The sequence below is a fragment of the Equus przewalskii genome, chromosome 12, assembly GCF_037783145.1.
Source record: "Equus przewalskii isolate Varuska chromosome 12, EquPr2, whole genome shotgun sequence".
Lineage (NCBI taxonomy): Eukaryota > Metazoa > Chordata > Mammalia > Perissodactyla > Equidae > Equus > Equus przewalskii.
The window spans coordinates 32,322,857-32,349,401 of record NC_091842.1 but is presented as its reverse complement, the minus strand read 5'-3'; the positions used below and the strand labels follow the sequence as shown (position 1 = coordinate 32,349,401).

The window sequence follows — 26,545 nt, the reverse complement described above, 5'->3', positions numbered from 1 at the left end:
TTTCTCTCCCTCTTAGAGCAGAGTGGATACAGGGCACGGGCTTCCCGGGGCCGGTTCCTGTCCCCGCCCCTCAGTGCCTGTGTGTCTGGGCACTGGTGCTTCACCCTCTCTGTCTTGGCTTCCTCTCTCTGAAACAGGAATACTAAATAAATTCAATCAAACAGGCATGTGAGTGCTTCGCCCGGTGTGTGGCAGAGAAGATGCTCGGTAAACGTTGATGGTGACGACGACTCCTGCTGTTGCTGCTACAATCACAATAATTAAACATCGCATGACCTGGGAAGGCGCCCCCACATGCCCCGCAGCAGACCTGTGCCTGCTGAATCATGCGTGTTCATGGCTTTATCACACTGTTTGGTGATGACTGACTTGTCCGTCTTTCCCCACCGACTGTAAGCTCTATGAAGGCAGGATCCAGTCTTATTTATCTTTTTATTCCTGGCGCCTGGCTCACGGTAAGCCCCCGAGGAATATCTGGAATGAATGAGTGAACTAGTATGTGACTGGATCATTGAATGAGTGAATGAACGACTCCAACCCATCAGCATGTTCCGCCTGGGATTAGGTTCTAAAAGAGAACTCGAATCCATTCACTTCTCTTCCCAGCCACCGGCCTAGGGCATGCCACCGGCATCTCTTGCCTGGGTAACCTCGGCGGTCTCCTCACTGGTCCCTGCCTCCTTTTGCCCTCTTCTCATTCTTCACGTGTTACCTTGAAGACATCTTCTCCCAGGCTGAGTGCATCCTCTTTCCTCCCATCCATCCCACACCGTCTCTGCCATAGTGCTAATCACTGTGTGTTCCTGTACCTGCTTTTGGTCTCCTTCCCGTGTAGACTCTGAGCTCCCCAAGTGCAGGGGCCCCGTCTCTGTGCCAGTGTACAGTCACTCAGCATACGCTGCCCTGGACATGGGCAGGCATGCGCAGATAGCCATGGAGTGAGCCATGTGGGAATCAGCAGAATTAGCCCCAGTGCCTCTAACAGCGTGTAGTAGAAATCGGTAACTCGTTGGCTTTCAGCAATGAAGTTGATTTCACATTTATGTCACAGCCCAGTGCAGATCGAGTGCCTCTGGTGGCCCTCCTTCCTTGGTTCTGCCATGTTCACATGTGGCCTCCCCACTCCTGGAGGAAAGGAAGAGAGGGAATGGGGAGAGTTGCAGGGCACTTGTCCTGGCTAGGCCTGGACGTGGCTGCCTGCCTCCCACTCACGTCACATCAGCCAGACCTAGTCCGTGGCTCCCATCTCATTGCAGGGATGCTGGGAAATCCTGTCTTCCTTTGTGCCCAGGAAGAAGAAACAGGGTGGGTGAGCCAGTCTCATGAGAATGGGGCACAGGAGGGCATAGCCGGAGGACCTTAATGCTGGGCTCCTTGGGACTCGAGTCAATGTTTTGGAATTCTCTAGCCAGTGACGCATTGTCAGATCTGCTGCCTCTGAAGCAGCCGTCCCTCGACAGGCCCTGAGCTGCTTGCTGCTCCTGATGGACCGGACCTTCTATTTATTTTATAAAATGCCATGATATCCTTAGATGAAAATGAAAAGGACTCTGGAACACAGAGTCACCTCTGCCCACTGGGTGGCCCACACCCGGGGCACCTCCTGGGGACGGTCCTCTTGGAGAGGTAGGACGTGGTTGAGAAGGTGCCTCATCAGGAAGGACCCAGAAAAGAAAGTGTCAGACAGTGCAGGGGCGGGGGTCCTCGCATTTGGTCTAGGAACCGTACCTTGTCGTCTTGTTCACAATATTCCATTGCTTCTAAAATAGCTATTCTTAATTTGATGGTGTCTTTATCTTCTTGAAGCTCAAAATAAAATTAACCTTTTCTGGAGGGGAAAAAAACACTCCCATTAAAATAGTTCTGAGTGTTCTTTTTTAAAGCAGGACTAACTCCCAGAGCTCTCTATTATTAGTTCTAAGCCATAATTGACAATGGTATTATGATAGGAATGCCGCACAAAATGACAGCAGGGCCACGGGCAGCGAGGACTCATTAAGCGGCCACCAGAGGGGTCTGGCAGATGCCATGCGCTGGGCTTCCATCCAGTCCCATCACTTCTAATGCCGCATTTTGGCTGTGGCCCCTGGAGCCCAACTGAAAAACTCACAAATACCCCATGGCCCTTTAGGCGCTGGGCCTACGTGGTGGGGCAGGCCCCCACACAGATGCTGATCTCCCAGGACTCCCGTGTGACAAAATGGGGTCTCTGAAGGACCAGCTCCCTGTCTTCGTTCACTTGTTTCCCCGTCTTCTGCTCTTTGCTCCCGGCCCAGAGGGAATTCGGAACCAGGCAGCAGTTTTGAGGCCAGCCTTCTTGTCTCCATGCTACTCCCCTGTCAGGGGTCTTTGCCACCTCTCCTCTGAACCTGGCAACAGCTTCCACACCGCTCTCCCTGGTGGCCTGCCTTGCCTCCCTGAATCCATCCCCCACGTTTAGTCGTTCTTGCAACAGACATTTACGTGGCCTCTGGTGATCTCCAGCACTGTGTTACGCTCTGGTGGTACAGGGGTGAACAGACAGATCAGGTCCCTGCCATCCTGGGACTTAAAATCCACTGGGGAGGTGGGGAAGCAGGAGGTGCACGATAAACCAGTGGGACCGTTCCAGGCAGCAGTAAAAGCTGTAAAGAAACGAGAGCACGGGTAGGGCTAGGGCTGGGACCGGGGCGTGCCTGGGCTGCCTTAGCCAGCATGTCCAGGAGCCTCTCGAGGGTGGGGCCTCAAGAGCAGAGACCGAAATGGCAAGGCGTTCCAAGCCAAGGGAACAGCCTGGGAAAGGTCTGAAGACAGCAGGAGACAGTGTAGGACACAAGAAAAAGGTCCAGGGCTGACATGGTGATGGCGTTGAGGTGGGCGGAGGTCGGGGGTACGGTGATGTGAAGTGAGGGGGTCAGGGCGCGCTGGGCCACGTCTCAAAGCTTCCTGTCAACCACGCTGAGGGTTTAGCTGTGCGTGTTGGGAGGTGGACAGAGTTCATGCGGAGCCATTGAAGAATTTCAAGCAGGAAAGTAGTACGATAGACCTTTGAAAGCTCTCTCTGCCTAAGGCTGCCTACAGCCTACTTCCCCCGTGGCAGTCTTTCTAAATGCTTATGAGATCCCGCACCTCCTGTGTTCCACCTCGCGTCGCCTTCTTTCTGCAGTCTACAAGGCTGTAGATGATGAGACTCCTGTGGCGGCTGCTGTCTGGTCTCTCTTGAACCACCGAGCCCAGCCATGCGGGCCTGCCTTCTGCTGATGGCCTTTGCATTTGCCATTCCCTCCACCTGGCATGCCCTTCCCGCACTGGGGACACCTACCTAGACCACTGCACAGACGCCTTTCCTCCAGGAGATGCTGAAGCAGCCTCTTCAGCGGTGGCTTCCTCGGAGTGAAACCCTCTCCGCCTTCCTCATGCAGACTTCCTGCTGGCGTCCCTGAGCACCTGTGATCGCACCGTCACAGCACTTGCCCCCCTCCTGGGCCTTCACCGTGCACCTGCCTGTCCTCACCCTGAGCACATAGGAACTCCTTGAGGAGAAGCATCCTGGCTAAACATGCATGAGCCATCAGCCTCTGTCACAGAGCCTGGCAGGCGATGTTGGCTCCCGGGTGCTTAGCCTAGGTTACACGAAGGAGGTAGGCAACATCCCTATCCCCATGAGAAACCCGAGGCTCCGAGCAGTTCAGTCACGTGACCGTAGGGCTGCTAAATGGCAGTGCAGGTCGCTCTGCCTGCCTGAGGAATGTCGCCTCGTAATGTGATCATCTCCCAGGGCAGCCTCTTGGATGGTTTGTAGGGCCTCAGCCAATCCTACTGTCTGGACAAGTGGTATAAATTAGGGGTCCCGCAGAGGCCAGGCAGGGGATGGGACCGAGGGGAGCAGGCGGGGTGGGATGGTGGCACTGCTTCAGCTGATGAGGGCCATTTTTCAAGGTGGCCAGGAATCTAGATTTTATGCAAAAATATCTTGATTTTAATATTTTTAGGCCATACAAGCCGTTAGTGGCTTGTGGTGAAAAGGCAACGCCATCCTCACCACAAGGTCAGAATCAGACTGATCCCCGAGGGGCATCCGCTCTGGACGGGGTTGCATTCAGCCAGCTGAAGAATTGCACTTTCCTTCTGGGATGGACTACAACCCCTTTTTAAAAATTCCAGAAGCAGTAGGCACATTTGAAAACTCAAAGGTTTGAATACAGACTAGGTGTGAGATAACACCAACAAATTGTCATTCATTTCAGTGGAGGTGATAATGGTATTGTGGTTAAATAGGAAAAATGTTCTTAGTATTTTAGAAATACACACTGAAGTATGTAGGGGTGAAATGCGATGACTGTAATCCAGTTTAAAACACCTTAGCAAACAACAAAAATGATGCAGCACAGGGCCGGCCCTGTGGCCAAGTGGTTAAGTTTGTGTGCTCCACTTCCGTGGCCCTGGGTTCGCCAGTTCGGATCCTGGGTGCGGACCTACACACCACTCATGAAGCCATGCTGTGGTGGCATCCCACATAGAAGAACTAGAATGACTTGCAACTAGGCTATACAACTATGTACTGGGGCTTTGGGGAAGAAAAAAAAGTGGAGGATTGGCAACAGATGTTAGCTCAGGGCCAATCTTCCTCACCAAAAAAAAAAAGCCTACTTTAAAAATGATGCAGCAAATATGAAAGGGTTAAGACTTTTATTAGATAAAAAGGGTTATGGGGATTCATTATATCATTTGCTCTCCTTTTTGCCGTATTTTGAAATTTTCATAATAAAAAGACAAAAATGAAATGGCAGTCACCAGAAAGACCAGAGCCCTCCATGAATTGTTCTGAGATCTTTACTGCTGCACTGCATTCTGCCAGGTCACGTGCGGCCACTTGAGGTGTCGACACCTCTAGGACCAGATTGAGACCCGAGGGAAGCAGCGTCCTGGGCAGAGGTCAGCAGTCAGGCACAAGGTGACAGGCTGCCCCCTCTTTACACAGTAAATGGCTTCCGGTCCTGCGAGTGGAAATTCTGGCTGCTGAATCTGGTTTGGGGAAGCCTGCAGTCTAGAGGACCCCTGGCTTTTTCTTCTGTAAATTGAAGAATGCCTCTGTATGGAGAGTGGCTCTAATTGCAGCCAGCCGAAGACCTGGGGCCCTGCTCAGCTGCCTCGGGGTTCTGCGCCCTCCGGCAAGTTCCTTCCTCTTCCTGAGCTTCAGCTCGCGTCCTCAGATGTGTTGTAAGGACGTGGCGCAAGGAAAGCTCTGGGCACAGAGCATGGATAAAGTCTCCACCAGTGCAGCCTTGCTTGTTCTGAGTAGCTCAGGAAAAATTGCTCCATGTCAAGTTCAGATGGCTGCCGTGCTGGATTTTCTCAGGAGCTGCCCAGGATATTCAGGGACTGGCAATCTCGAGAAATGAGTATGTGGGAAAGCTTTGGGATTCCTCCAGGGTGATAACCTTTCTGCCAGTCACTGTTGCCCTGGGACCTGGGTGAGAGGAGCCACTAGTCAAGTGAAAATGGGTGGATTTGACTCCTGGGCGGGATCCTGTGACCTTCATTTTGGGCATCCTCACCTTGCTAGGACCCTGTAGCCCAGCCCCACCTCACAAGCTGCATGGAGACCATCTCCAGTCTCTCCTTGTTGCTCTAGAGCGTTTTGAGCATCCCCCCTCCAAGAAAGAAGGCGTCTCCCCGAGTTCTTCCAGGGCCAATGAGCTCCTTCCTTGTCGCCCTGCACAGAGCCTCTCAGGCGGCCCTTGAGGGCTCCTCCTGCAAATGGCCACCGAGGCCAGATTAACTTCAGACAGCGTGTCAACCCAGGGGAGGGTGTCTGGCTGCTTGATGGCGGGCTGAAACTTGGAGACCTCAGAGGAGAACCTGGTGTTCAGACGTTGAGTGGAGCCCGATGGCTCTGCTGGCCGATGCCTCCACTCTTCACACAGTGCGCCTCCCGCCGGGCTGCAGGAGCTTTTAGCCACCGGCCTGGGACTGCACTGGCCATGCAGTTGGAGTGGCCAGTGGCAGTGTGTGAGTGCTCCACCCCTCTGGAGGAAGGTCCCCGCTGGGGCGGCTCATCAGGGGGTGGCTTTGGGCGAGAAGACCTTGCTGTGACCTTGAAGTGGTCCCGGGCACCTCTGCTGGCAGCACACGCTCCGTGTTCCTCCCACCTTGTGCTCGCAGGAGGGTTGCCTGAGAAAGTGCAGGCTGCCCGGTGAAATTTGAATTTCAGATTAACAATAATTTCTTAGTATAAGTGTGTCCCAAATATTACATGGAAAGGTTTTATTCTATGGGACATACTTGAATTCTGAAAAATTATGAATTATTGAATATTGAGCTGGGACTACTGAAAAATTATTCATTGTTTATCTGAAATTCAAATTTCATTAGGCCTCCTGCATTATTATTTTTTAAGTCTGGCAACATTTAAGAAAGAATCCCTAGGGGCCGGCCCAGTGATGCAGTTGTTAAGTTCGCATGCTCTGCTTTGGTGGCCCAGGATTCCCTGGTTTGGATCCCAGGCATGGACCTACGCACCGCTTGTTAAGCCGTGCTGTGGCAGGCATCCCACATATAAAGTAGAGGAAGATAGGCACGGATGTTAGCTCAGGGCCAGTCTTCCTCAGCAAAAATGAGGATTGGTGGCAGATGTTAGCTCAGGGCTAATCTTCCTCGAAAATAAAAGAACCTCCCTGCCATGCTCAGGTCCTTAGCAGGACCTTGTGGAGACTTGTCCTCTGAGACCAGGGAACATACTGGGCATGATCTCAGGTGCCTCTGAGCACGTGGCCTCATTCTGACTGTTACTGAGCCCATGTCTGGGGCCGACTATGTGCTGGCACCAGGCGGGGGGACAGCATGTAGGTGAGTGTCCCGTTCCATCTGTGGGACCTTGTGGGCAAGCTGCCCAGCCCCCTCTAAGCCACAATTTCCTCCTTTGTCATGTGAGAGTCATCAGAGAAATTTCTGTTCTTGTGAGGATGAATGGCTTGTTCCTCCTGCCACCCTCTCTCTGCTGTTCCCTTATTTACCCGACTTGGCCTTCAGTCTAGAAGGAGCATCACTTCCTCAAGGAAAGCCTTTCCGGCCCCTACACTGGCCAGGGCTTCTTTGTTATAAGCCAAGGCCCCCAGTGCAGACGTGTATGAGCAGGACAGGCTACAGAATCTGTGGGGCCCAGGACCACTTGAACATGTGGGGCCCCTTGTTCCAGAAGTATTAAGCCTTGCAAGATAGGGACAGCAGACCATCACACAGGTCCAAGTTCTGACCCTGTGTGACTGCACAAGATGCACAGCTGGGAACCCAGCCCTGCCTCCCAGGCCCAAGCAAACACGGGGGTCCGGCAGGTGGGAGTGGGAGTGGGGAGGGTCCGGAGCACAGAGCCCCCAAGCACGGGGGGTGGAGACTGTGCAGACCTGGGCCCCTGTGCCTGGCGTGGCCCTATGGGCAGGGCTGTGTTGCCATGTCTCTGAGTTTGTCAAGAGAAGGTGGGCTTTGTCTGTTAATAAAATCTTTCTTAAATAGTGGCAACTTATCTGTATTTCAGAAAATTCCTGTGAAGGCAAAATTAAGCCCGCTCTCTGAAGAGTGGCATTTAGTGTGTTAATAATTCTATGGTGACCTGTGGGTCACTGGATCCATTTGTGTCTCCCCTACTGGACCGTGACCTCCACCATTTGTGTTCCTTGTTCTATCTGTGGACCGCACGTGGCACATCGCAGGGGCTCAGTAAATAGCAGCCCTGGTTGCGAAGCCTTCATTCATTCATAGGAAGGCAATGTAGGTAGTTTGATGGACCTGCTTTCCCCACTGAATAATGATAATATCGTGAGCATCGTCCCTGTGTCAAGCCCGTGGCACTCCCTCAGTAAACGTAAGCTGTCGGGGTGGTGATGGCTGATATGTTCTCCGGGGTCATTTCTGGATGGGTGAGGAAAGCACGCCTGAGCCCACCTTTCTGTCCGTTTTCTCAGGACGCCAAGTTCGTGGAGGAACGGAGGAAGCTGCTCCAGAACTACCTACGCAGTGTCATGAACAAGGTCATCCAGATGGTCCCCGAGTTTGCCGCCAGCCCCAAGAAAGAGACGCTGGTTCAGCTTGTGCCCTTCTTCATGTGAGTACCGCGCTCGTGCGCGTGCCCCGCCCAGCACGCCCTCCTGTCTCTCTTCCGAGATTATGCAACGACACGTCTGTCCTCGACACCCTGGGACCACATGGGCTCAGGAGCCGTAGGAGGCGCCGACATGGAGGCTCGGGCCACAGCGTTGTGGAGTTCCTACGGGGCTTATGAAAGAGCAGGTCTGCAAACAGGCATTGTAGATCTGGTTTGCAGTAAATTCCGGGCGGCGTGGTTTCACACTTCCGTGCATTTTGATCAGAGGAAAGACGCATTTTCTATACATCTACACATTAGTGTTCCAGAACTAAAATGGTCTCTGTGTCTTCAGCTTGGATAATGTACCCAGGTAAAAATTCTCACAGGCTTCCATTGATACCGACTTAAATTATTTTCATATTAATATTACTGAAATATGAACAAGTTTAAAACTAAGTATAATTTCTTCTTATATCTCTTATAAAAGTAAAAAAAATTAAAGACATTTACATGTTAAGCACTTACAAAATCATTACAATTCAAAACTGTCAATGCAGTGGACGCTGTCATTTTTCTGAAACCAGATCTTTGCTCACATTGGTGGGCGGCAGGTTCTCTTGCGTGTGCCACATGCCTCGCCAGCATGTCTGCCTGCTGAGCCCATCCGCCCACCTTTCTCAGGGCTCATTGCGTGGCGCCCTAGGGCAGGCACCATCAATCTCTGATTAGTCCACTCTCTTCTTCTGAGTCTCTTATCAGCCTGAGACATTTACATCCTTGGAATTAGGGAACCGAAATGATGAAGCAGGACTTGGTTTTACAGTCTTGAGATGCTATAGAACATAACTCTGCTATTTCTAAAATATCATCACCATAATGGAAACACAAGATGTAAAAATCCACACAGCAACCCTGTGGATCCCTGGAAATGGGGTTGGGACTCGTCGTTTGAGAAACATTGATTTGCAGGGAGAAAATGAGTGTCCTTTCACTGTAGCTCCCTAAAATGGTCCACTAGGGTTTGGAGATCCGTTTCATTGGCGCAGTGATGCTGTGACTCAGAACGGGGCTCATTCCTGCTTCTGTCCGTGGGGACACCTTTGGCGTCACACTTCCTGGCATCTCCAAGTTGAATGAACTTCCAACCGGACAGACATCGACAGGCTGCCCCACTTACCTGCTTAGGGCCTTTGAAATTGTAGCCAGGCTGCTTGCTTATGTTTTTCTAATTGTTTCAGGGCTTTCATGAGAGGATATAATTGTACCTTGCTGCCTGTGTTCAAAAGACGCCTTTTTTTTTTTCCAAATAGAATACGTAGTATGGAAAACTGTTTTTCTTTTATTCAGCTATTTGTGATACCAGGGCCTTGATCATGCTGTTTTGAAAGTGCCACAAATAGCTCCTGAGAAGTCTTCCTGTTCTTCTTGTAAAGGCAGCCCCCTGCCCTGTGATGCATGTTAGAAATTAACCTCCTACCGAGTCGTGTGTATTTTGGCTAAACTCTCTGATGAAAATGGAGTTAGAGGGTTGGTCCTAAGACCCCGACGCTGAGAAAGGCTGCTGGCCGCAAGTCTAAGAAGAGAAAACACTGCCCCACACAGACGAGCTGGGGTGCCTTCCGCCTGGCACGGGCATCCAGGCGTCTCTGGTCAAGAGTTTACCAAACATGGGAATTGTGAAAATTGCCTGTGAACACGAGCGTCTCAGCGTGTTGTGACATCTCTGCCACGCTGGTTGCTGTTCATTGGAGCTGAGAGAGAAACCTTTGTGCCTAATTAGCATGGAGAACATAAGGTTCAATTTCATGGGCTTTGAAAAGTACAAAGACTTTCACTAGGAGGTTTTGCAAATGACACAATATTGACACCCGTCTTCTGACTAAACGTCAGCCTGGACCCCAGCTGAAGGGAGACAGCTCTTTTCCTTCGGTTTTTCTCACAGTTGCAGTTCCGCTGCCCTCTCCTCCGTTGTCTTTTTTGAGCGAGATGGGATTACAGGTTGGAACTTGTGGGTTGTTTCACCTGGGGCTCGTGGAAGGTGAGCTGCCGCCGAGTTGGTCCATGCTGGTGACCTCCACATGATGACTTTCTGTCTCTGTGCCCACAGAAAACAGCGGGCCTGCATCCCAGCTCAGAAGCTCATCCTAAGAGATGCTAGCTTTAAAAAAGTCTCTCTCGACTAAGAAAATAAACCCTGAAAAGCATAGTCATTCTTATAAACCTTGACAGATCTCCTTGGTTCTTTCCAATGCTGATTCAGGACCCTACAGATCCCTTTCTGCCACTGAACGCAAATGGACTCGTGTCCAAAGGCCAGCTTCACCCCGTCCCCCTGCTTGTTTGTGGAGCACTTGCTATAGGCCATGGGCTAGTGTTTCACCTGCTTCAGCTCATCCAGGCTTCCTGGGAGCCCACGAGGTGGAAATTTCCAACAAGAGGGTGATTTCGTGAAGTTCCAGGTCCCGGAGAGGTCCCCTGGTGCCCCAGAGCCTGGGCTGTTTGGTGCCATAGCCCATGCTTTGGAGCATGTGTGACAAACCCCCAGCCTGTGGATTAAGCCTGACCCTCTGACCTGTTTTATTTGACAAGTCCAGGGGGGTTTTGTTATTTGTTTTTCTTGATTAAAATGTTGCCACCATCAAAAAATTAGAAGGGATCAGATTGAAAAAAACAATCAGATATCAAGCTTCTCTTGAAAAATCAGATGGGTCACACCCGATTATGGACTGAATGTTTGTGCCCCTCAAAATTCATATGTTGCAGCCCTAACCCCCAGAGAGATGGTGTTTGGAGGTGGGCCTTTGGGGGATGATTGGATTTAGCTGTGGTCATGGGGGGCGGCCCCCATGATGGGATTGGTGCCCGTCTAAGAAGAGGAAGAGAGACCAGAGCTCACGCTCTGCCATGTGAGGGCACAGCGAGGAGGCAGCCATCCATCCACAAGCCAGGGACAGAGTTTTCGCCTGGAACTGCATCTGCCAGCACCTTGATCTTGGGCTTCCAGCCTCCAGAACTGTGAGAAATAAATGTCTGTTGCTTGAGTCACCCGGTCTGTGGTCTTTTGTTATCGCAGCTGGGGCAGACGAATACCCACCCCCATTCCCCTCAACCACATCTGGCTACAGACGAACAGTGCTGCGCTGCCCCCACTGAGCGCCACTCCCGTTGTCTCCTGGACCCCGAGCTGCACCTTCCCAGCCATTCGCTGTTTGCATTTGGCTGTTTTTCTCATATACCCACCTGCATTGCCTGCCTGGCCCCGGTAGACAGTTGAGTTTTCATTCCTGGCTCTTGCCCACTGCTCGCAGCCTCTCCACACAGGCTTCGGATGCGCTGAGCAGACACTCCGGTTACCTGTGGCGCATTTGGCTCACGCTCCGTGCTCCCTCATATGTTCTGCTAGCTAGACCTCTGCTGGACTTCAGTAAAGGTCCCATTCCGATGTGGGGCGGGAGAGGGAAAGGAGGCAGGGGAGTTAGCTAGAGGGTACAACTAGCTCATGTTTTTATGCATAAATATTCCTTAAAACTTTCAGGCTTGTGCAACCTGGAGTCCAGCATTCGATGGGACCTGCTTTTTCTGTTTAATGTGTCAGTATTTCACTGTGTTCTGCAAGGGGCATCATGACTTCCAAGTATTCTGCCATCTGCACAAATCTGAGAGTTGAAGAATCAGCAGGTTGAATTTTTTCCCTAAATCTCTCTGCATCTCATTGCCTTCCTTGCTAATGCCAGCAGCAGTCTGAATTAGAAAGTAGGACGATAGGAAGTAGGCTATTTCTTTTCCATTTTGAGCTCTGTGTGTCGATCCGGCCCAGGTGAGGACCGGTCTGCCCCATGAAATGGTGAGCAGATGAACCACAGCCCCCACTACCCGCTTCCTTTGGGAGCCCATGTTGTTTGCATCCTCTTGGTGTTTCGGGGAAAGGTGGACACGGAGACGTGACACGTGGCAGATGTTGGCAGAATCCGACAGAAACGTCAGGTAGTCTTCTGAAAGCCGTTAATGAAGGGAGGCTTGGATCCAAGAATTCATTCTGCGGAACTGGACCGCAAAGCGCTGAAGGCTTAAATGCTTTGCTGTGCAGTTGTTTAGCGTGTTATTAAAATGCTGTTCTGCAGAGTAATTGATCCTAGGGAAATGCATCATATTCCGTGGCTCCTTGAGGGGAGAGAAAAAGTTCCGGGGGTGGCAGCTAGAGTAATGTAAGTCACAGTACAAATTCCCAACTGGATTTTCAGCAGAAAATGCGGTTGCCGATTTCCCCACTCCCCACCCCCATCTGCTGCTGCATTTACTCTTAAAGTTGCTAAATATATTTTTTGCTGAAATAAGAGCTGCCGTGTTCTCCCAGCGAGTAGGGGTTTCGCTGGGGTCGAGATGCCCCAGCCTGTGCTCCACCAGGCCTCGTCTAACCTAAGCTGACGCCTTTTGCCGTGCGAGTCACTGCCAAGAGGAATTACACAGCTCCTTCCAAGGATCTGTTAACTCACGTTGCTTTCGTGGACCGGCCCGAACCTTCCAGGCTCCACAGTCCTCAGCATCACCCAGTTGCCAGAAAGGAACGCAGGTCCTATGCAAGACATCTCAAGTGCGGCCGGACTGGCAGACTGGTTAGGTGTGGGCAGTGTTTTGAGATAAAGTATAAATGTGAATGACTTCTGATAAGATGAGGATGCCCCAGGCTTCACCTTTCTGACTACTCCGCCTTGCATTCCCCCTTGGCCTGCTTCACTGATTTCCATCAGCTGCCTGGCCCTCCAAGGCAGATGAGTTTGAGACCCCTGGTACCCAAATGGAGAGCATGGGGATTTGGGCGTTGGTGATACTCTCTTCTCCCTCTCCCCCGAGGAGGGGCAGGATCTTGGGCAAGAATTCAGCCTCTCTGAGTCTTAGTCTCCTTCTGTGTAAAATGGGAAAAGAAGTGTCAGCATCTCTGGTCTGTGGGGGTATGAGGTCGTCAAGAGCTCAACACAGCGTCTTCTCTGTGTTTGCCACTGTTAATACCGAGCCTGTGAGAAAGACAAGGAGGAGAAAATCCGTACAGAAACTCCATGGACATTTCTCTTCTATTCATCCATTCCTCCATCCATCCATCCGTCCGTCTGTCCTGCTCTACAGGTGAAAGATTGGAGTCGCAGGACATTGAAGTGACTTGTGTAAGGTCATTCTGAGAGAAGGCTGCAGGCCGGGGCAAGAACCCCCCGTGCTACACTGAGATACAGGACTCGGAGCCTTCCGGACCTGGTAGGTGCTCAGGAAACGGGACTGTTCATCCCCAAAGTCAGCCTTCTCTTCCCTCCCGCCCCCACAGGGATCTCCTGGTCCAGATAAAGTGACTCAGGGCCTGCCCTGGGGAAACCAGGTGCCCCTGCGGAGCTCTGGCTTTTCAGAGAGCCCGAGAGGTCACTGTGGCCCAGATGGCAGTGTTCCCCTCCAGGGACCAGGCCTCTCCCGCAGGAAAATGCCCCATTCCTCCGTAGCTGATGACCCAGAGGCCCCTCCCCCGGGACCCGCTGCCCTGTCACCTGGAGAGATGACATGTAAAATGCCACTTAATCCCCTCCATCTACCAGCCTGGCTATTTCTGGGGCTGCTGTTAGGGATGCAGCAAAAGTGCGGTCCCCAGGGTGCTGGCCCTCCACTCCCGCAGGGCTCCCGCCCAAGGGGTCATAATGAATCACTCCTGAAGATGATGAGGACCACAGCTCCTCTTCTCTAGTATTCAGATGTCCTCCTGCCTCCTAGGCATCCCACCCATCACGGTAACTATGTCCTGTTTCCGCCACTTCTGTTTGGTGGTAAAGGCGGAGAGGTCAGTTCCACTGAGAGAGGAAGAAGAGGATGGTGTGGCTTTTACGAATTCCAGAAAAAGTGGGGGAATCTGGTGCACCTCCGGGATAAAAACTCTGCTGAGTAGACACATGGAAGGTCCCCCTGCAAGGGGCCTGTATTCAGCAATAGCGTTTTCATCTGGTCACTGTTTATTGAGCACCTACTAAGTAAGTACTCAGCAAGCACTGGGGATATAACAGAGACCCAAACAGAAAAAAGATAGCCTCCACTTCTACAGAGTAGGGGAGATAGAAAATGGACAAAGAAACATATCCCGCCAAAGAAAAAGGTCTTTGAAGAAAATTCATGCAGAGTTAGAGGCTAGAGGGTCACGTGGGTGGTGTTTCCACTCCAATGGTCTCAGGGAAGATCCTGTGAATTGGGGGGATGGATGTTCAGATAGGGAGAGTAGTAGGTGCAAAGGCCCCGAGGCAGGAGCAAGCTTGGTATCTCTGATAAGGCCAGTATGGCCAGAACAGAGAGAGCAGGGGAAATAAGACTGGAGAGGAGGTCACCAGGGTCAGATCGTCTAGGGCCTTGGAGGCTGGAACAGTGACTTTGGGATTTAGTCTAAGTGGGTTGGGAAGCCGCTGAAGAGTTTGGAGCAGGGTGTGGCATGACCTGGGGTGTGTTTTTAAAACCTCACTCTGGATGTGGGGTAGGGAATGGAACTGGAGAGGGGCAGGTCCAGAGGCTTTTATAGGGTCCGGGCTGGAAGAGTTGGTGGCTTGGCCAAGGCAGTGTGAGGAGCGATTGGACCCCAGATATATTTGAGGACTGGCTGTCGGGTGTGAGAGAACATTGATGACAGTGCGGCCTCCTGCCAGACTGGGCAGAGATAGTGACGTCCAAAGTTGCTCACTATAGATATTTATTGAGCACCTATTCTTTACAGGCCCCGGGCGAGCAGGGAGGTTGGTAGGCGTATTACATAGATGATGACACACGGACCCAGCCCTCAGGAGCTGCCATATGTGTAGATCATGAAATTACAGGGCAGCGTTTCTCTCGTTCATATAATAGGAATTTGCGGGATGCCTGGTTATATGTCAGACCGCTGGTTTGCATCCCAGCTCTGCCACTGACTAGCTGTGTGGCCTGAAGCAAGTCACTTAAGCTCTCCCGGGCCTCAATGTCTTCATCTGTGCAATGGGGATATTAATAGCATCCGCCTCGGGGTGGCTGTGGGGGTTACGCGAGCACGTGTATGTCAAGCTGTTAGAACAGCACCTTGCACGTAGTAAGCTCTGGGTGCGTGTAACTATTTTTACCAGCAGAAAGGGAGCACGGGGGAGGCAGAGTCTGGGGAGCAGACGTTTTGGAGGAAGTGATAAACTTATGGTCTTAAAAACTGAAACACTACAGAAAGATGTAAAATGAAGTAAATGTCACCCCCACCCCTCTGTGCAGCTCCCCCCGCCCCTGTGATCACTGTCAGGTTCTTTTATGTAATGTTGCAGAAATTGTCAATTCTTGAGAGCCAGACTCGACACAGTGTGTGGTTTGCCTCTTTAATTTAATAAAGCTGGCTCATTCCTTTTGAAAACTACGTAGTATCCACTGCCCCGGCTGTTTCATAATTTATTTCACCATTGTTCTATTTGAACATTTAAGAGGTTTCCAGATTTTTCTCCCGCAAACAGCATTGCCAGGAACATTTCAGTAGATACGCCTTTTGGCAGGTACGTCTGGAGGATTGATTTTCAGAGGTGATTCTGGCTCAGAGGACATGTGCATTTTAAAATTTTGACCCATATCACGAACCCCACTGTCTTGTGCCAATTTGATATGCAGAATTTTGGTGGGCATAAAAGGGGGAGCTGTTCTTTCTAGGTGTGCAGAACAGCTGCGTTCAGGCAGCCCCAAGTCATCCACTGTGGCCGGAGGACAGGGCGCTGGCCCCATGGTCAGGATGCCCGGAAGGGACGGCTGGGCCAGGGGTGGGAGATCTTGACAGTCTCCATCTTGGTCTCCGGGAAGGGAAACCCTTACAGGCCTGAGCTTGGCATCAGTGGGAATTTCTGCCTCGCATTTCTCAGGAAACATACGTTTTTCCAATTCTCAAGAAAAATCAGTCAAGAAATTGGGAAAAAGTATTCTAATTCTCCTGTGAAAATTAAAGTGCGACAATCAGCATTCGTGGTTTGAAGGAACCCAGGCCAGCGAGGCTAAAGGAAGAGCAGGAAGAGCCGACACCCGCAGTTGGAGAAGGTCGAGTTTCCAGGAGCTGGGACAGGAGCTCACAGGAGACCAAGGGCCACCATCTAATGAGTCAGCCCTGCTCTTAGCTAATGCCGTGTTAGAAGTGCATGTTCCTGCCTCTATCTGCTTCAAGCAATGAGTCACTCTTGCAAATCAAATAAATACTAATAAGTTTACCTGCATGGTATACTTGATGTGAGTGGAATTCCAAGAAATAAGTTTTGAAGCACGAGTCCTTATGTTGACGATGTCCACATTTGATTCTGTTTGGTGCTGTCAATCTTGGTAGGAGATTCACAAGTCTGATTATCCAAATAGTACCCAAACTGGTGTTTCCCAGGGTTCGATTATTTACTCTAGGCTACTACAATTCTTTGTAAATACCACCGAACTAGATATTTCTTATTAAGCAAATCATTTTAGATTTCCACAATAATGCATAAATAGTACTGGGAATATTTTAAGAATAATTTAGGGTTGGGGGACCGAGAACTCCTAGGCATTCTGACTTCTTGCTCTTAAATCCCAAAGAGTCGCCTCTTTCAGGAACTTGGGAACACTCGCAGGGATACAGTTTCCTGATACAAACTTGGGAATGGTGATCACGGAGGTGAGGAAGGTGCCCAGGGAAATGGGGGAGAGCAGGAATGGGTGAGGGCAGGGATGGACGCCGAGGACTGGGCAGGCGAGGGGGCCGCAGGGCAGAGGGAGCGGGAGGCAGGAACGTGGGAGGAGGCTGGGCAGGGCTGCGAGAGGAGACTGTTTCCTAAAGAAGCCTTCCTCTGCGTGAAGGAGCTGCGGAGTTAACACCTAGTCCCAGAGCCCCAAGAATAGCAAGCTGTCCTCCTCCTTCGCTGCCAAGTTGGCTGAGGACCCGCGGAGCAGGTGGCGCAGCACAACTGTAGTGGCATCCCTGTCACCCTCATTGCGGGGAGAGTGCTGCCAACAAGTCATCGAGGGCGGCGAAGGGGAAGCGGCGCCTTCGTGAGCGCCAGCCCGCCCGTCAGGCCTCCCATGGGAGGGCTCAGCTCCACAGCCCTGCTTGGAAACCGGCGCCTCCTCCGACAGGCAGGCCTCTCCCTGCAGGGACTGGATTCTGGAGCGGGCAGCCATCTGAGGCCATGGAGGGCTGTTTGCCATCGCTTTGCACAATGGGGCAATTTATTCTGAGGCGGAGGACTCTGCATCAACCAAAGCTTCGGCCTGGAGATTCAGTGCAGTGACTGCTTGTGGACCCCTTTTCAGGAACGGTGACCTTTTGGATTTTGGAAGGATGGAGATCAGACAGAGGCCATTTGGGCTTGCCGACCCTTCAGCCCTCTCCTGACGTGTGGGTGCTGTATTTGGACATGATGTGGGCAAAGCATTAATGTCTCAGCCCAGCTCGAAGGGCACCGTGAACAGACTTGTGTACATTCCAGCGGAACCCTTCCTTCCCACTGCAGCTTTGTCCTGGTTCCTTAGCTCCCCTGTCTTATCCCCGTCATTATCAATCAAGTGTATTATTGGGGGCAGAGGCAGCTCTCCCCCAGGACTGACCCCTACTTGGGACAGATATGCCCTGGTAGGAGGTCACTTCCTGACTCATTTCGGTGATCCTTCAGCATCTTATTTATTGATGCTTGGCACCTTCCCAGCCTCCAGGCTGAACAAACACCCCAAGTTTACCCCTATCAACTGGGGGATGATGGCAACTCAGGGGCCTGTGGGTCCAGGCAGGTCATTGAAGTGAATAAAGCAGTTAAGGTGTACAATAGGGAGGGGTGTGGAGTGGAGCTCATAGACCCTGTCTGAGAGGGTCAGCCACTACTCTCCCCAGTTGATTATTGTTATATAGGACGGCAGGTTGCCAGATCTTTGACTTTTCCAAGAGATGGCACAAACCCATATGTAGATAGAAAATCTGATTTTTAAATTAGTTGGCAGCTAGCTTGTTTGTGGGCCAAACAAAACATCTGTGGGCCTCACATGGCCCATTGTATATCCAAAGCCTGCTGGAGTAAGGAGGACTGCCTTCGATGAACCTGTTTAACACGTACAGAAGTGCAGGGTGGAAGCAGGCAGCAACCTGCTCAGTCCCAGGGGACGATGAGGACAAGCTCTTGGCCGGGGCAGCTCTGACACCAGGCCCTCAAGACAGTGCAGCCCCTGCATTCTGACTGAGGTCCCCTTCACAGTTTGGGCCTGGCGGGGGACGGGTCCATGGGAACCATCCCCAGGCGGTAGGCTTCTGCTCCACACGCAAGCGCAGCCCGTCGACCCTGCCCTCTCCCTCTGTGCAAGGCACTGTGTTCCCAGAGGGCCCCACGTGACCAGCCAAAGGTTTGACTCTTCTGGGCAGAGCGCCTGCCTGAGTTTCCCACGTCTCTGTGGCAGTTCCTTTGCCTCCTGTCTGTGTGGCCTTAGTGCCTGTTTATGGTAAATAAGACCACAGCCTGTGATCATGTCGTTTTCTATCAGCTCACCAAGGAGCGTGGCTTCTTGTAGGGCAGCAGTGTTGTTCTGGGGAATTGATCACAGGCTATTAGGGTTGAAGAGGAAGTCTGGTCTTCTCACCTGCGAAGTTCAAGAAACAGATTCTGTTCACAGGAACAGTGCACCTGAAGGGGTTTGGTGCAGAGCAGCTGCCGCGAGACTTTCTATTATGAATTTTTGGTGTTTCTACTTTCTCTCACTGCCCCTGCCCCTCTAAACCCCACTGGGTTTCCTTGTGCCTCCGACCCCATGGTGCGCCACTGGAGGCGATGTTGCCTTCCTCCACAACCCCAGGGATGGGGCAGTGAACAGAGGCACTTGGTTGTCAAAATTGCTAGACAGAAGTGCTACTAGAATCTAGTGGGTGGAAGCCAGGCATGCTACTAAACATCCACAACGCATATCACAACCTCCCACGACAAAGAATTGTCTGACCTGAGGTATTCCTGGTGCTAAGATTGAGAAACCCTGATCCAGCCCAAGAAGCTGGTCTGTCATTGACTCTTGTATAACCAGCTGCAAACCCCTGTGGTCCCATGACCAAGAAAGAGAGAAGGAGGTATTAGGCCAGGAGCCTTTCTTTCATTAATTCCTCACATCTACCTTAGAGATGGGTGTCATTGTTCCCTTTTTTCTCATAAGGAGACTGAGCCTCTGACAGTGAATTGACATAGCCATAGTTTCGCAGTGGGGATGTGGTGGACCGGGGAGTGTAAGCTGAGTTTATGTGGTCCAGCAGCCTCTAATCTTTGTCACCGTATTGCCAAAATGAAGCATGTAATAGAGCCTTCCTGAGTATCTTCATGATTGGCTCTTTCTATGCTCTGGATTTTAGTTGGACTCTCCATGCCCTGAGGAAAGGAAGCCTGGGCTTCGTCACACTTGTCTTTGGCCACCCTGCCTCTCCTCTGGAGGGCTTCTGGGGTGGGCTACAGCCATTGGTTTTAAACCCGTCCCTGCTGTGGCCTCTCCTTGCACACATCTATTATGGGGCTGCTGGTTGGTACTGTCCAAGGTCCTACCCATCTACCCCTCTTTTGGGTTAACTCCCGAAGTAATTGTTGCAGAAAGGCCTGGGAAATGGGCCTGAGGGGGGTGTTAAGGAACCTACGAGGCTTTGACCCAGTTGAGAAAAGTGGTCACAGATACCTGCTCATCACTCACTTCTCATCCACTCGCTCCTTGATGGTTTACTCATGAGCCATGGCCCCTTTCATCCTTCATTGATATAATGTGCCCGGGACATTTTAACTGGACCAGAAGGGAGAACTGAAGCCCTGCCTTGGCCCTGGGAACATACCCCTTTGAGCACACAGTCCGCTGGCTTGGCAACCATCACTCAGAAGGTGAAGCTGGTCAGGGACTGCTAAGTAAGAAGAGAATTCCTTGTTGTTGTGTTTCTTTTTCACACATGAGAACTTGCTGTGACAGAGTTGTGGATGTTTTTCTCACTAGCTTGTTCTGGGAAGGCAGGTTGAGAAATTACTAATGCAACAGGAAACAAGCCATTCTGTCCATGTGTGGGATGCAGCCTGTTTTATGACTTCTGCGTTAAAGGTACAAGCAGAGCAGCATTGTCATTAAGAGAAAGGGCTGCAGTCACGCAGGCCTGGGTTTCACTTGAGGCCATGCCATTTATTAGCTTGGTGATCTTGGATTAGACCCTTTCAGGACTTTGTGCCTTGGTTTCCCCAGCTGTAAAATGAGACTCATAACAGGCACTACCTCAGAAGGCTGATTCAGAGATCTAACAAGACCGTGCCAAAGCACTTAACAGCAGGCACACAGTCAGCACTGCCTGGTTTAGCTGAGGCTGCAGGAATGACGGTGATTGCTTCCATTGTTAGGAGGAGTACACACAGCTCATTTCTGGGTTCCGGGGACTCAGGGCACGTGGGCCAGAGGAACACACAGCAAGCACATGCATCAAGGATGTCGGGGAGACAGCAGGGATTTCTCCATGAGTCTCCTGGCCATGGTCACCCCCTTTCTTCCCAGTATCGGTCAAGTTGATCTGGGAGGCTGAGGCTCTGTAATCTTGTTAGCATAAAGATGGCAGCCCCGTGGCCACGCCCTGGATTGCTGAGCCCAGAGACCAGGCTGCAAAGTGCCAGGTTCCCCTGAAAGAGCAGATCTTGTTTTCACCCCAGTAACTGTTGGTGTGATGATAGTCAGACTTCATTATAATAGATAAGCCAAGGCTGTGTTATTAACTTCTTACAGGGTTCAAGCAGCAGTTTGGGATCTGACTGCAAGACCAAGACTGAGTCAGACAGACCTGGGTTCAAGTGTCAACTCTACTGCTTAAGGGCCTGTGAACTTGACTTCTCTGTTCCTCGGTGTCCCCGTCTGTAAAATGGAGCCAGTGGCACAGATCTTATAAGCTTGTGGAGAGGCTTGAATGAAACGTCACTTCATAGGAGCTTCTCCAAGGGGAGTTATTTTAGCTGCTGTCGCATTTCACTTCTTTATTCAGACTCTCACTTTAGTCTCAAAATGCTTTGAGTCGGCAGCTTCGATATTATTACAATTTCTTGCCCTACTTCATGTCTTTTATTTTTAAACATTGGAGGCTCTGAAAATTCAGTTTGGAGCAAGGAAAGCAGATTAGGTTATTTTTGGCACAATAACCTCCATCCAATTTTGAGTTAGTAAAAAACTAATAGTAATAAAAGTTCTCTAATCCTGGCGAGGCTGCAACACACGAGAAGTTGACTGCTCTTTGCAGACCGAATTATTTTGTCCCACCAAAGTGTAGTCAATCTTGGTGATAACTTTATTCTCAGTGGGTCAAAGAATTTCATGGCTTTCTATATTTCTCCCTGCACTTTTTAAATGATATGACTGGGTGATAACTGAGAATGGTTGCTTTATTGGGTTATGTATTGGTTATCTACTGCCTCATTAATGCTGTGTAATAAACAATCATGACACCTTGGTGGCATTCAATAATAATAACATATTGCTCGTGCATCCGGTGATGGGCTAGGAGGCTCAGCTGCTCTCGGCTGCGTTTGTTTCCATGTAGGGGATCAGCTGGCTGTCTGCTGGTCCAGGATGGCCTTGACTGGGAATAATGGGGCAACGGGGACCAGCAGGTTAGCCTGGGTATGTAGGGCAGAGGGTGAGAACAGGAAAAGGCCAATCATGGCAACACTTTCCAAGCTCTGATTATGTCATATGTGCTAACATCCTACTGGCCAAGGTAAGCCCTAAGGCAGAGACCAGAGTGGGAGGGCACTGCAAAGTCATAGGCACAAGACAAGACAGGGAGGGGTGAATAATTGGGGCCATTTTTGCAATTTCCACAGATTAATAACTCATTTTAAGTAGAAGGAGAAGGGGAGTCGGGGAGGGGTATAGCTGTGAAATTCTAAGTCAAATGATATTTTGACTAGTAAGAAGGTGGAAGGAAGACCAGGGCAGAGAGCCCAAACTGTCATAGATGAACAGTGGGGGTCTGAGGAGTGTCCTTCCACTGTATGCCGGGAAAGGGCCTGGTGCCTTTAATATATTGACCAGAGTCCTACTTGCCTTAACTCTGTGTAAAAAAAAAAAAAAAAAAAAAAAAGCAGCTTCTTTTTTAAAAATTGACTTTTTATTTTCTTGGTGTCCAGTTCCATGAATTTTAACACACATTTAGATTTGAGTAACCATCACAATCAGGGCATAGAACAGTTCCATCACCCCAAAAGCTCACTCGTACTGTCCCTTTATGGTCACACGCTCCCTGTGGCCCTAAGCTCTGGCAATCATTGATCTGTTCTCTGTCACTATAGTTTTGTCTTTTCGAGAACGCCATCTAAATGGAATCCCACGTAAGTACGTCTTCAGGCTGCTCCTTCACTCAGCACAGTTCCTCTGAGATGCATTTACTGCTGAGTAGTACTCCCTTATATGGCTATTCCGCAGTTTATCCGTTCACAGAAGATGTTTGTGTTGTTTCCAGTTGTCGACAGTTTTGGATAGAGCTCGTACAAGCATTCATGTGCAGCTTTTTGTGTGAACTAGGATAAACACCCAAGAAGCCATAATCAACATACAGGAGTTTCAGACGCTCTGCACCCTCGCCAGCATTTGGTATTGTCACAGTTTTTTCTTTTAGCCCTTCAAAAGGTTGTGTAGTAGATCTCATCATGGTCTTAATCTGTATTCCCCTAATGGCTAATGATATTGAGCATCTTTTCATGTGCTTGTTTTTCTTCAATGTATCCTCTTTGGGGAAGTGTCTGTTCAAGTCTTGTGCCCATTTTTAAAAATTGAGTTGTTTGTTGTTTTACTCTTGAGTTTCAATGGTTCTTTATATATTCTGTATGCAAGTCGTTTGTTACATGGGTAATTGGCAAATATTTTCTCCCAGTCTGTAGCTTGTCTTCTCATTTTCATAGCAAAACTTTTTAATTTTGATGAAATCCAGTTTCTCAATTTTTTTCTATAATGGATCATGTTTTTGGTGTCATGTCTAAGAACTCTTTGCCTAAACCAAGGTCATAAGGATTTTCTCCTAGGTTTTCTTCTTAAAGTTTTATAATTTTATGTTTGGATCTTTGACTCATTTCGAGTTAACTTTTGTGTAAGATGTGAAGATTGGGTCAAGCTTAGCATGTTGCCTATGACTCTCTCCGAGTCTAGGGCCAAGTTTAGGGGCACAGAGAGAATGAAGCACTGAGGGTTCGTCCCACCCTCTTGGGACCACAGCTCTTCTGATGGAGCAGGAGTATTTCCCCTATGTTAGTTTCCCCTGTGTGGCTGCTACAGCAAACTCACCCCAAACTTAGTGACTTAAGACAACATGAATTTATTCTCTTACAGTTCTGGAGGTGAAAAGTCCAAAATTAGTCTCACTGGACTAAAGTCAAGGTGTCCACAGGGCTGGTTCCTTCTGGAGGCTCCAGGGTGGAATCCATTTGGTAGCTTCTAGAAGCTGTCCACCTTATGGCCCCTTCCTTGCATTACTCCAACCCCTGCTTCTATCAGCTGCTCTGAGACTGGGACCTCCTGCCTCCCTCATAAGGACCGTTGTGATCATCACCATGGGCCTGCCCAGGTAATCCAGGATAATCTCCTCATCTCAAATCCTTAAATTAATCACCTCTGCAAGGTCCCTTTTGTCATGTCAGTAACAGGGATTAGGATATGGACCCTTGATTCATCTTACCACACCCTCCTCAGAGTTTTAGGCCCTTGAGGACTGCTGCAGATGAGGCATGAGAGGACAGAGAAAAGAAACACGGGGTGTCCTCAACTCTTTCTGAGCACTAGGAGCCCCCTTCCCTGCTCTTCAAGCTGGAACTAGGGGCCTGTCCTGGAGCCCTCTGTCCACACCCTGCCCCCTTTCAGGTGTCAGGCTGCCTTGAGTCCAGGCTGGAGGAAACTGGAGGGACAAAATGGTAGGCTCACCCCATGTGTGATGGTACCTCAAATTCTGGTCATCTTTCCCAGTCCACCTGTTGTCACTACTTTCCAGAGTCCTCAAATGGCTGCTTCGTGCCTTCTCTCCAGGTTTTATAGATGCATTGGGCAGAGTGAGCTTCCTCCTTCTTACCCAGGTCCGGAACCCTTCTTCAGCAAATAGTTGTGCCTGCAAAGCAGGGATATGCTCTGTAACATGTATTATGGTGGGGAGTGAATGCTCAGTAACAGGAGAGTATTATGATGGTCAGCATTTACTGAGTACTTTCTACCAGTTACCATGTTTAGGCCATGTTACAGATGAAGAAACTGAGGCTCAGAGAGGCTAATGAACTTGTCTGGGGATCTATACTTGGTGAGTGGGGCCAGGATCTCGGACCCAGATCTGTGTGACTCCAGGGCCACAGGTCGTAACCACTCTGTCATGCAGTTTTTAACCACCTCCCCCATCAGGGACTGTCAGACTGCTCTCCACGGCCCCCTCTCTCCCGAGTTCAGACCTTGGCCACGTCTGCTTGGCTTCACCCAGTCTTCCTTTAGCCGGCCCGACACCCATTACTGCTGCCATCAGGTGGCGATGTGGGTCTTGATTCCCGTCATCTCATGCGGCGGCAGTGCCTCGAGCTGTGGATGTGTGTTTCTCGCCCACTCCGCTGTAATGCCCGGAGGCGGGAAGCCTGCCTCTTCCCCTTCACCCGCCTCGTGAAGCACAGAGCTGGGAGGTGGTAGATGCTCAGTGGATGTTGATTGTAATGAACCAAAAGCTATTTTCCATTGATTCCCCACAGTGGGGAACTCTCCAGAGAAGACGTTTGATCCATTTAAGGAAACTTGGCTTGTCTGTAAATCCAAAAGGGCTTGTGTTTGGGACACTGCTTCTCTCTATTTCGTTTCTTTTTTTTTGTTAAATTAGTATAGCAAAGATAGACCTACTCACCAGGTAGCTCAAATCGTACAGTATTGTCTCCTCCCAGACCAGTCCCTAAATTGAGCCACCATTTCAGATTCAGCCGCATAGCCTGGTGCTCCTGCTGGGTCAGGCCTGGGGTGAAGTATTTTCTTGCAGGCTCTCACTGCAGCTCTGAGAGGTGGGGCCTGTGGTTATTCCCACTTTCTAGATGAGGCCTAGAGTGATGGGAGGACTTGCCCGAGATCGCACAGCTGGTAAGTTTCCGAGCTGGCGTTTGAACTTGGGTCTAACTCCTAAACTCGTGCTGTTTGAAGCTAAATGTTGGGAGCGTGGACTTTGGGCCCAGACAGGTCTTCATCCCAGGTCTCTCTGACTCTAAAGCCCATGCATGTAAGCACCATACCATCACTCCTTTTTAAAAAACTAAATTTGGGGCCAGCCCGGTGGCACAGCAGTTACGTTTGTGTGTTCTGCTTTGGCAGCCCGGAGTTCACTAGTTCGGATCCTGGGTGTAGACCTGTGCACTACTTGTCAAACCATGCTGTGGTAGGCATCCCACATAAAATCGAGGAAGATGGGCACGGACATTAGCTCAGAGCCAGTCTTCCTCAGCAAAAAGAGGAGGATTGGCAGCAAATGTTAGCGCAGGGCTAATCTTCCTCAAAAACAAAAACTAAAAAACTAAATTTGCTAAATGGTAAAATGAGGTCCAGCCATCTCTCTAGCAAGGTGTCTGGACCCATGGTAGGCGCTCAAACTGCTAAATATCTGAGCCTCTCAAGGCCCAAGAAGCATAGTATGTATCATGAGGGACTCTCTGGTTTGCAGAATTCCAGAAACCCACTTCGAATTAGCCTAAAGCTGAGAAGTACTTATTAGCTCATGTCACTCTAAAGCCCAAGGACAGTGGCAGCTTCACTGCTGGATCCAGAGCTTCAGATAATGTCAGTGAGACTCCATGCTGGCTTCATTTTCAAGCGGGTTTTCTCTGTCTGGTCGGAAGCTGGCCCCTGGCAGCTGCAGGCCCCTATGGACCCCGTAGACACAGGTCCTGAGGAAGCAGCATCCTTCTCGCCGGCTCCAGACAGCGTCCTGGGGAAGATCATTCATCAGTCTCTCCCAGGAGCTCTAGCAGACGGTCTAGGGAAGATTCTGATAGGCTGAGCTCCTCTACGAGCCAGTGGCTGTGGCCCAGGAAAAGAAGTGCCTTGATCAGCCAAATCTGGGCCAAGGAGGAGGAGCATTCAGCCTCCTCAACTCGTGAACTGAACATGATTGTTCTAGAAGGAGGGCGGTGGCTCCCTGAAAGAGGAGGAGGTGGGTGGGCAAACATATGTCCATTCTGTGGCTCTGTGTACAGCTGTCGGTAAAGCCACAGCCAACTGCTGAGGCAAGTTTTTGTGCGAGAACCTTGTGATGCGCCCGGCCCAGCCTTCCACGCCCACTGAGCCATGAGACCACACTTCCGTGCAGGAGTCTTCTGCAGGTCCCAGCTCGTCATTCCCAGTGGAGTGGGAAGTGTGCCTTACCCCGCCCCGGCAGGCGTCGTCTCTCTTTGACATGCTTCCAGCCCGTGTCTGGCACGGCAGTCTTAGTCCACCGGGATGAGTTAATGAACTTGGGGGTGCCTGGGCTTGGCTGGCCTTGTA

General features: G+C 50.5%; 1 protein-coding gene across 8 annotated transcripts in view; it reads left to right on the top strand.

Moving 5' to 3' along the window:
• The window catches only part of SNX29 (sorting nexin 29), a 590,085-nt gene that overhangs the window by 441,108 nt on the left and 122,432 nt on the right, over positions 1-26,545 (top strand). For all 8 annotated transcript variants that reach the window (XM_070568519.1, XM_070568518.1, XM_070568526.1 and 5 more), the window contains one exon: positions 7,941-8,080. In XM_070568519.1, coding sequence (XP_070424620.1) covers positions 7,941-8,080 — 140 coding nt within the window. The remainder of the gene's footprint in view (positions 1-7,940; positions 8,081-26,545) is intronic.